Source organism: Zophobas morio, unplaced genomic scaffold (genome assembly GCF_036711695.1).
Source record: "Zophobas morio isolate AGI-343-1 ecotype UQ-CSIRO unplaced genomic scaffold, CSIRO_AGI_Zmor_V1 ptg000002l, whole genome shotgun sequence".
In the NCBI taxonomy this organism is placed as follows: Eukaryota; Metazoa; Arthropoda; class Insecta; order Coleoptera; family Tenebrionidae; genus Zophobas; species Zophobas morio.
Window position 1 is genome coordinate 23,542,767 of NW_026972107.1, and position 11,022 is coordinate 23,553,788.

At 32.3% G+C, this 11,022-nt stretch overlaps 1 protein-coding gene across 4 annotated transcripts; it reads right to left on the reverse strand.

The window, feature by feature from the left end:
- Window positions 1–550: 550 nt before the first annotated feature.
- LOC135130981 (patatin-like phospholipase domain-containing protein 2) lies at window positions 551–8,362 on the reverse strand. 4 transcript variants are annotated; one of them, XM_064058488.1, is made up of 9 exons: window positions 8,063–8,362; window positions 3,085–3,506; window positions 2,772–3,032; window positions 2,232–2,407; window positions 1,948–2,148; window positions 1,685–1,842; window positions 1,552–1,627; window positions 1,118–1,446; window positions 551–1,062 (listed from the first exon to the last, which is right to left on the reverse strand). In XM_064058488.1, the coding sequence occupies exons 1-9, from the start codon at window positions 8,220–8,222 to the stop codon at window positions 803–805; spliced, it is 2,043 nt and encodes a 680-aa protein (XP_063914558.1). In that variant the 5' UTR covers window positions 8,223–8,362; the 3' UTR covers window positions 551–802. The 4 variants fall into 4 exon arrangements, with proteins under 4 accessions (XP_063914558.1, XP_063914547.1, XP_063914552.1 ...); XM_064058477.1 differs by having other exon boundaries at window positions 1,552–1,630; XM_064058482.1 differs by lacking the exon at window positions 8,063–8,362 and adding an exon at window positions 5,722–5,999 and having other exon boundaries at window positions 1,552–1,630.
- Window positions 8,363–11,022: the final 2,660 nt, after the last annotated feature.

An 11,022-nucleotide genomic window follows, 5' to 3' on the forward strand; every position in this document is an offset into this window, starting at 1 on the left:
TACCAGAATTTAGAGCAGCTGGATTTTTTAATATCAATAAGGGCATAATTCTTACTGTTGTCAGTAAAGTAACCACATACTTTATTATAATTATTCAATTTGATATTCAATAATGAAAACATATTTTCTGGCTGGCATCAATATATTATTGAACCACATGTATTTGCTTCTTGTGTAGCACTTCCGTGATATCTGGTCACCTTACAAAATATTTAATTATGTACCTGTTTTGATTTATTTAGAGAACTCACAAGAATTAAATGGACGTTTTACAAAAAAACAAAGGGTTTTCTTGAATCTAAAATAATAAAAAAAAGTTGTGATGTCCTCAATTTGAAACTTAAAATTCGCACTGAAAGAAAAAAACGACGTGAAAGCAAACATTGTTTTTGTTTAAACAAGAATGAATCGCATTTGACGCCACAGTCCGTCTCAACGAGTGTAATTAGTGTAACATCAGGTTAAAAGAATCAAATTAGACATTAAATGCTGGGCCGATCTGCTATTAATTGAAAGTTGGTATGAAAGCATTGAAATAAAAAACTGAATAGCCACTCAAAAATTACAAAATGATTTATTTTAAGCAATATAAAAGATAGAATGAATTACAACAATACTTTATTTTTCTAATTTAAAAAGATAATTATTAACTAATATAATTTATTATAAATAGTTACAATAAGTGGTCATATAATACTTAATAAATATCATTTTTTTTTTATAATTACAATATCACAATGTTTATGAAACCAAAATAAATATCTCTATAAGAAATTTAGTCGTAACCCTCGTAACCACTATCCTATGAATCATTTTGGAAGGTAAAAGAAGGAACTGTGCAAGCCCTAACATAAATCGGTTGCTCCGGTTGTTCAGATTCTGGTCTTAAATCAGTTGTTGGTATTAGATCATCATCATCTTCTGGTTCTTCAATTTTATAGGTACCAGTCCACTCGCTCTCCGGATCAGAAAATAGATTTGAAGCATCTTTATCCAAAAGGTCCTCAAGAGAATATTCCGATGTTTCGCCTAAACTCCTTCTTCTTTCATCTAGATACATGCCTGAAATTTTTTATTGTAGACTGTTTAAGGTTAAGTCAACCTTAAATTAACATACGATCATCTAATGCATGCGTCGTAGTCCAAGTAGATTCATCCCAATCATCATCAAATTCCAGGTTTTTGTTGAATTCTCTTTCATGTGAAGTTTGAACAATCGGAGAATCACTATCAGTAACATCGAAAATTTCGGTGACTTTGACTTTATTATTTTCATCTAAATAATAGTAAGCCATTATGGTTTCATGGTGAGACGTGACTTGCAAGATATGTTCGAATGTATCGTCTTCACCTGTATCGGTTCTGTTTATTGTCAAACTAGGCCTCCTTTGGAGAAGTTTCGAAGACGTGAATTTTCGGCCTGGACTTTGACTGATGGGCAGATCACTGGAAACATAAAAAAAGTTCATTGCAACCATCATACAGTGAAACAATCAGTGGACTTTGATTTTTATAATTATAAAATTGCGTGTACATCAAAAAAACACTTACCTATCATCTAAATTGAGTGTAAAGTTCAAGTTCATTTTATTTTTAGTGGACAACGTATCTTGACAAGCCTCAACATCTGCTAAAATAGAAGAAATGGCATTAAATAGGCACAAACGGAACATTTTTAACTTACTTCCACCATATTCAGTTACGGCCAATTGGCAAGTAATCTTAGCACTCAATTGTTCGCGCTTGTTGTTTAGTTTATTGAGAACATGAGACACCTGATCCATGAAGTATTTGCTCATATCCCAGAAAGTGTTACCTATTTGAGGCGCCGTAGCCATGAACCTTCAACAAACATTCTTTTAGGGTAAGAAACTAAGGTGAAGAAGCAACATAAGACATAACATTGTTAGACGAGGACATTGCGTGGAATAGATTATTATTAGTCACCTCTGGTTGTTAGTTATTGGGGAACATGTGGTACAATGGGCGGGTACTAGAGCATTTACTGGTACTAAACTATTTCCTAAGGCTGAGAACTGGAGAGATTTAGTTTCAAATTGTGTACCGACAGCGGCAACAATATTAAAATCTGTTATGTTTCTAGAGAGTATCATTGGGGCTGCTTTTACAGTAGGGATAAGGTTTAACCTGTAAGTGTTAATTCGTGTAGTAAATGCCATGCTGGGGGTTAGGGCTTTCAGGCCTATTAATATCGTACTACTTTGACTTACTTTGTGATTGTTGCGTAAACGATATCCGCTGGAAGAGTATACGGAAGACTTAACACGGAAAGCAGTTTCATGCCGCGGTGTTTAAAAAGCCAGTTGAGTAATCCTTTGTTAGCGGAGTCGATTGCTTCTTGGAATATGCTTAGGACAGTATCAGGCATGTTTGACACCAACGCCTCCTGTTAGAAAAAGAATACTTTGTAGACAATACATTTTTTTTTATAAAAGTTAATGACTTATAAGTATTAATTTCGTAATACTTGTGCAACAGATTGAATACATTAGTGATCATGAAGGTTGAAAAGATAAAAAACTAGCTACTATACAAAGCGGTGACTAATAAGCCAGACTAAATAATCTATGTAATCAAAGATCACTTATTGAAAATATCCAAAGAGCATTTATTTGATGTCTGGGGGCACACAAATGTGCAAAATAATTAATGATTCACTAATTACTTGCTTGATAGAAGAGTCACTTATTAATTATTGATAGCAAAAATAAAGGACTTTTGGAACATTTTAAAATACCCAACATGCTTACCTGTCTGTGTTGTCTACATTCTTTACACTGCGGGTCATACTCCAAATTTTCATCCAAAGTTTCCGAAACCACGAAAGTCGACTGCACAGCCAAACATCTTGTACAATTAATAAGATTATTCCGATGCAAAAATCTGAGAGCATCATCGAAGCCTTGCTTACACATATTTGACAAAACTTCAGGTTTTGGTGGGAAAAGTATTCTAACCATTCTATATATATTATGTTTTGATAATTCTATGCTAGTATTGGCAATATTTATCTGTAATTAAAAATAGTTAGCTTTTTCCAAACACTAATCCTTCGAATCTTACATGAAACAACTGTGAACTATCATCTCTAGGACAAATATCACTTTCGCCACAGAACGGACTAACAGTGATTGTGTTTTCATCTAGAGTTGGCAAATTGTCGCTGTATCCCCCATCCATATATCTAACCCCTTTGAATTTTGGTGGAAGGATTCCAGAGAAGATTGGTATGAAAGCTGAAGCGAGAAGAACTTGAATAAGTTCTTCTCTGCTGTCGAATTGCGACACAATGACATTTTTGCCGTCACGGACGCGAGTTAGAGAGACGTGTAGTTTGCCACTGACTCTGACGTGGGCATCATCTGGCAAAAATTTTTCCAGACCTTCTAGAAGAAGGTTGTGTATATTGAATGAGGGATTGAAAGGTCCTAGGGATCTTTTTCGTGCTTCTATGGCTACTCGAAGAACGTCGCTTGTAGTTTCTCCTGCAAAAGAAAGTAGTTTAAAATTTTAAGTGTTCTCAGAAGCATTATCATGGAAATAATCTTGTCAGACACGTGTCAGTAAAAGGATACTTAATAACAAAGGAATATGAACACATATTTATAAATTTGAATTAAATCTCTTTCTAAGATAAATCTATGCTTGTGGTAATAGAGATAGCAATGGTTTAGTTTCGTCTTATTGTTTATATTCCCATGACCACGAACACACAATACATAATTTAATCAAGAAAGTTCAATAACTTTTTTTTATTTAATTATTTGTAATTTGTGTTTGTATTTGTAATATTCTCTTCATAATATTTGACTCGGCGAGCGTTTCAAATTATATTAACAATAGATTCCTAAAACTTGATTTATATTTACATTGTTACGATTATAAGATAAGTTGAGCAAATATTATTGACACCATTATTTCAAGAAGTATCAAAATAAATGATCAAATAGTTAATTGTATTAGTTTAACTATAAAAGCGATTTCTTTATCGGCATTTTTTGTAAAATAAGCTAATTTAAACATGTTTACCCAAGTCGGATTATCACTATTGCTGTAACAATATTATTGTTTACATCTTGTGGGTAATTGCGTATTATATTCAAAAGAAATGAATATAAATCTCTATACTTTTTACAAAAATGGACACGTGGTTAAATAAATGCCGTTGACTTTCAAATCGTGTGTGTAACAAAAAGTAAAAAACTTCCATAAGAAAATTTGAATAATAATAACAACGAGAATGAATTATTAACTACCAAATAAAAAATGTAAACAATTCACGTATTACATGCAATGCTAATCATTTATGCACAGATTAATTCAAAGCTACGTATTTTAACAAATGTTGTTTCTACATTCGATCTCCGGCGGGATTTCACATGAGATTATTTAGGGGGTTTTCAAAAAAGCATTATTATCTGTCAAACCTCGATAGCATATCGCAGAATCAATCAAAATGTCCTAGTTTACTTTGTTTTTGATTTTTTTTGTAATCTTACAGTTTTATTCATGTTTAACACCGTTTATGCGTTTGATGAACATGTGGAGATACATATAAATATTGTAATTAATCAATTTTTAACCAGACATGTCCACATTTACAAATGATGGTCTATCGTATCAATTGAAATGAAGGTTATAAAAGTAAGTTGTAATAGTGGAATCCATTCTTTACCGTCAAGTACTATCGTAAATAACCTAGACAAAAACAATTTTATTTTATTGTCGGTGAATATAAATTACCATTTAAAGTTTAACTACTAAGATGACGTACTTAACAACAAATGTTCTGTTGATAAAGACTACATTCTACGTTCAGTTTTGCGCAATTGTAATTGTGATAATTATCATTTTGGTTCAAGTTAAATTAGAAAAGATATCGATAAAAATGACTATTATTTTACTTAGGTACTAAACAAGTTTTAACGAAGAACGTTCGTAAATTCTATATTATGTATTTCTATATGTTGTAAATTCTTTGATAAATCCATAAAAATAATTCTGGAAACACAAACAGGCTTCAATAAGGATGATGTTTAAAGAAAGCTGTTGAAACTGAAACTACTGCAATCAATTTTGAGGTCCCCGTTGTTTTATTTATTTCCTGTATGCGGATAGTGGTTTTAAAGTTTAAAGTAATTCAGGGTGTTAGCTGAAGTAGAACATCCTAATGATCGTTACAAGATATAACCATTTACTTGAAAGATAACAACGTTTTGTAACCTTCTGTATAACTAAAATATTGTTAATTTTAATTGAGTGATCTATATACTGCAGTATGTATAAGTAATAATTAAAAACAATTTTTTGCACAAAATCAAAATAACTAGTACTGTCATGTTTCAAAACAGAATATGACACACAAAAAAAACTCTATTATGGAATAAAGAGCACCTTGCTCTTTTATTATTTCTCTTAAAAAAAAAAACAAAAACGGTCTTTTGAATCAGCACAGACGCATAATGTTCATTTTTCCAACGTTAATTAAGAAACAATTCATTGAATTGAGGCTTCAGTTACAAATTATAAACTCTTTGTTTAATTGTGTTTTTTTTTTTGAACAAGTACCCACTTGTACTTTATCTTCAATGATATGATGATCTTATGCGTTCAGATCCTTGAAATAGGGATCTGTGAACACGGACCATCTGAGTGTAAATTCAACACCACATCGATGGTAAAATACCTTTAAATACGCACCTAGTGGGAGGTCGAGCACTAAAGAACAAGCAGCAAGAGCACCTGCGGAAGCCCCCGATACTTTGTTTAAACATAAGTGTGGAGCATATTGGCGAAAGCAACATGCTACCCCGACGTGGTAGATGCCCAAAAATCCACAACCAGCAAAGGACAGATTCATGTTATATCACATACAGAACTTCACTAATTTGTTATTGTCGCGTTTATATATCACTTTATTTAAGACCGAACTTGTTTTTTTACTTCGCTTACTACCCAGAGAGTATTGAAAAAATATCTGTGATGTGTGGATAATAACGAATTGATAACGTTGTTGCAAGAAGGGGGGATGTGTCGTCAGAGAAAATGTTGTTATTGGTCTATTGTCAAGTTCAGGTTGGTGGCTTATAAAACAATATATATGACATGAGATTACACGGCAGTGTTGTCGGTTTGCTAAAAATACACCGATTTTCTGAACAAACTGAGACTTTTAGATCTTACTTACAAAGTTACAATAAAATAAATTGTATTGTATAGCTTTTAAGAATCTGTAATTATAATAATAAAAGTTCCGCACACTAGAAATATGTAAACAATTTAAAAGTTTGATTCATTTCATTCATCATGATACATCTTGCTTCTGACTTGTAAAAACAAACCCGTGAAAATATTTTGACAGCTTTTGGATTAATCGTTTGTAAACTTAAAATTTGTGAGCAAAAATCATTTATAATTGAGAAATATTTAACGATGTTAGAAACCTGAATGTTGCAACATTTGGATTTTGTGCTTCCTCGACAGTAAATGATAATTAACTGACAATTTTGTAAATGACTGACAAATTTCCGAAGTCTGGGGGAACAAATGGTTTGATTTGGGAAAAAGGGTACACAAAAATACTTCGAGAACCTGATTGTATGTATTAATGAATAAAATCACCAAAGTTGAATAAGGATTTATATCCGAACGTTTCGGCATAGATTATTCTGGTTTTTATTTTAAGGGTGGCTCATATAGAGTTCAAAATTATTTTGATATACACTAAAGTTTGGCGAAAAATATAATAGTCCGTTTACCACTTTCAAACATTAACACAGGGTCCCTCATACAATTCAATACAAGCAATGGCATGTTACACAGACGATTAGTAGATCACGTGCTGTATTAAAATTATTTTTATTTGTTACTCTTACAATGGGAAAAGGTCTTACCAGGTAGCGGCTTTACTGCAATCCACTGTGACGAACTCGTAAAAATTACCGCAAGTTGAGTAGGAATTAAATTAAGCCATAACCGCATTATATCTTTTATCAAAGTTTTTTTTTTTTTATTTATAACAGTGGCGCATTTTTCGTCAAAATGTATAGCAACAAAACTATGTTCAGGTAAACTGAGTTTTAAAATCGCTTTCAATCGAACCCATAATCCTGGGTGGGAAAGGTTCTTCAATCAATGGGGAATGAGAAGGGCCGAACTAAAAGACAACTATTGCTGATGGTATGTTATAAGTTATAATGCTGATTTTATCATTTAATTCAGAATAATTAAATTTCTTCCTAATCATGTACGTCACGAGTTCTGATTTTTTCAGTATCAATTAAAGGCCATTGCCATTAATATAAAGAGAGTAAAAATCTAAACAATGTAAAACATATTCATTATTCTTAGGTCCATTTAAAGGATACAGCAAAAATGTAAATGAAATTGTTTTGAAAACGACGATGTTTAGTTGGAGGATGAAGTCTTAAATGAATCACACTGTATAATATTTTTTTAATTACAGGTAAAGTATAATCATATCCACGCTAATAGGTAATAACTAACGATATTTCAAATGAAAAGATTTAAATTATCCTGAATCATTAGTTGAAGATCCGATTTTTTCCATCATGAAACAGGGGAATAAAAAAATTGACGGTGTATTTTACTCCCAAAAAACTTTTGATTCTTTTGTACATTAAAAACTTAATTTTTTACTTTTATAAACGTTTTTCTTTTAAAAGATCCATCTTTTCAACAGCCAATGTGATAGAAGCCCATTATTTTCAAAAATCGCATGTTATCACACAATTTATTACGCCACTGTTTTATAACACAATGAACGTAATTTTTCTATTTCCGGTGGTCATCGTAAACGGATTTTAATTAGTACATCTATTTGCGGTTGAAATTTCGATTACAAACAACAAAAGCTTTTATCTTTTTTTAGCATGAAGCAATGTGAATCTTATCTCTATTTATATGATAAACCAATGCACACCAGCCTTTAAAATCACGTCCTTCGAACACATGCGCGGCGCGAAATATCACATGAGTGTAAATTTAACATTACGTTGATGACATAACAGTAAATACGCACCTAGTGGAAGGTCGAGTAGTAAGCAACAAGCAGCGATAGCACCTGCGGAAGCCCCCGATATTTTGTTTAAACACAAATGTGGGGCATATTTGCGAAAGCAACATGCCACTCCGACATGGTAGATGCCCAAAAATCCACAACCAGCAAACGAAAGATTCATTGTTATTATCACTATGGAATATCACATAAAGAATCTCACTAATTTGATATTGTCACGTTTAGCTAATGTCAATATGACCACGTGTATATCTGCTCTCCTACTTCTTTTACTGCTGAGAGAGCACTGTAGTAAACACAGAGATTCAGCGGATACTAATGAATTCGATAACGTGGTTGACGAGAGAGGGGATGTGACATCAGAGAAAGTGCTCTGATTGGTCAAGATAAGTGGTGTGGTACTCAATAAGGTGCCCAAGGAAGAGAAATGTACGGTGATGTTAGAATGACTGTTCAGACATATAGGAAGTGCCAATAAATTAATAATTGCTATAAATATTAAATATTTTTCTTTATTTATTTGTTCTTTTTAATGTCCAATTTATATTTGTTATTTGCGTGTAGTTTTTTGAGCAATTTTTCTATTAAATGTTTAAAAATCACCAGACAGACTTTATGTATGTAGTATGTACCTACTTCAAATTAATAGTGTATGTTCATTGTGGTACAAATCAGTGCTACCGGACAAACAAAAACAAGAAACTTCAGAAAAGTTTGCCGTCACGAAGATCGGTTAATATGGTGATACGTATTAATTTGGTCTACAATGAATATATTCTAGCTAAATCTGTATGTTATGTAGCATGTAGAACGTACGTCTGGGAAAAAATAGAAATACATAGAAAAAAATTATCCAAATATATAAGTGCAAGCGCTTACCTGGACTAGTTTGAGGACCACCCAACAAAGTGATAAAATTTAAAAACATAGTAACAAGTCGGAACACGAATGCACTCTACTCAGGAAAATCATTTTGTGAATTTTTCACTAAATTTTTAATGTCTGTTGGTTAAACATAACAAGATTAAGCATAATAACATACCTAATCATTATATTTCTGAATTTGATAGAGTCTATAAACGAATGAAAGAATAATTTAAAAGTGCAAGAAATGCAGAGGACGACTGACCTACATAAACGTTAGACTCACAATTTCCTTCTTGTTTTCATTTAAATTATCACATTTTTGTATAGTGAACCAAGACCTATAAGGTTATATGGCCATCATAAAAGTAGTTGACCGCAAATAAATACCCCCTTTGTGTGGTTCGCACTAAGCTTACCGGTTGGCAATAAATCATCTTCTAAACATTTCTTGCCCATATTTAACAGGGCCGGCTTTCAAAGCGATTGGTTATTTCGGAACCCTCAGCGGCTGCAGGTAGTAAAGAAATAGTGGAGTGGTGGATTTTCATATTTAGTGAAAGCCGCCCCTGAACGAAACCACAAGAGCCGGTCGAGCTGCAGTGGACACGTTATTTACGACCCTAAAACCTTTTCTATTGTAAACAACTTAACTTCGACACAATGGGATGATTTTATGATGGCCATATAACCTTATAACTCTTGGTTCACTATAGTTTTCTGTATAAGTAGAAGACGAAGGGTCCTGTGAAGGTTGAACTGAAGATCTAGGTTTAAACAACTCCGTATAGAGTCAATCGAAGTTTTAACAGAAATGGTTACTAGAAATTTCATGCATATATAGGTAATAGTAAATCGATTACCGTTCGTAGTTCTTAAATTAAAATGTATAAGTATGTAATATTCTCGATCGACAGTGTTTGGAGTATGCACTTCACACACTTTAACGAAATTTTGTTGAAGCACTTTATTAGATCCTTATGTGAGACGAATAATCTTAACAATAAAAATATAGAATTTTAAACTGCTACGATTTACTCTCCATAACAAAACATTGCTACATTGAAAGTAAAAAAGTGAAGAAGACGGGACAAAAAGTGTAATTTTATTTTTCAAGAATTGGTTAAAAATAAAAATACACATATAAATACAAAAATAAGAAAGTAGAATAAAATATTCTTATAGTAGGGAGTTACATTCAAGTTATAAATAATTCCAAACAACATCCAGTCTGCATAATTTGTATTAGATATAATTCAATATTAAACCCTGGAAGATAAACATATGAAACCTACAAAACTCAAAAGACATTTATAAACCAAGCATGCCACACATACCCGTGAACCACACTGGAATAGTACCTAAAAAATGAATCTAAAATAGAGTCCTTCATATAATGAATATAACTTTAAATGCTTATTGGAAGTCCCCAATAAACTATGCAGATTGATAAGTAATGATGGTGATTTAGCACGCTTGCCTGCATTTTGAGTTACTCCGCAACTATCAAAGATTTTGTTTCATAGAACCTTCCTTCCTTTCAGGTAAGCAATCAGAGCAAACATAACCCCAAGAAAGTTAGTACATATACAATTTACTGTAATTTCCAATCCATATTCGTCGACGGGCAAAAACAGAAATGGGTCGTTGGTGAAATAAATTCCTTCTGGAAATTTTAGCAAATTTGCATTTAGATGGTCTTAATTTCTCTGAACACTCAATCAAGTTTCTTCAGCTGCGGGGTTAATTATAGATACCACAAACATTTAGGATTTATTGTGCATGCGCACTCCATATAGCATGGTCGTTTGTATATTACTTGTGACGACACAAAACCCCTTGAAAGATAATTTGAGGAAATTCCTTGAAATGGAAACAGCCGATAGTGAAAAACAAATATAATCAGTTAAAAATTGGAATGTGAAAATGATTTTAAATGAAATATTAATGATCATGTTATGAAAACCTTTATGAAAAATACATAATTACATCGATGAAGGGAAATGAAAAAATAGTTGCTGAATGTTTTTTGGTAATACGAACATTTTTTTGTACAGATGAAAATTTCAAATTTTGTTTTGGGTATTTTCTTGCAAAGG

What these genes read in the sequence shown, in the direction of transcription:
- LOC135130981 (XM_064058477.1), bottom strand. Translation starts at nt 8,222, where the DNA reads ATGAATCTTTCGTTTGCTGGTTGTGGATTTTTGGGCATCTACCATGTC. An exon ending in CCAATAACTAACAACCAGAG is followed by an intron (nt 1,843 to 1,947) that starts GTGACTAATAAT and finishes TGTTTGTTGAAG; the next exon opens with GTTCATGGCTACGGCGCCTC. An exon ending in GACGCATGCATTAGATGATC is followed by an intron (nt 1,063 to 1,117) that starts GTATGTTAATTT and finishes AAAAAATTTCAG; the next exon opens with GCATGTATCTAGATGAAAGA.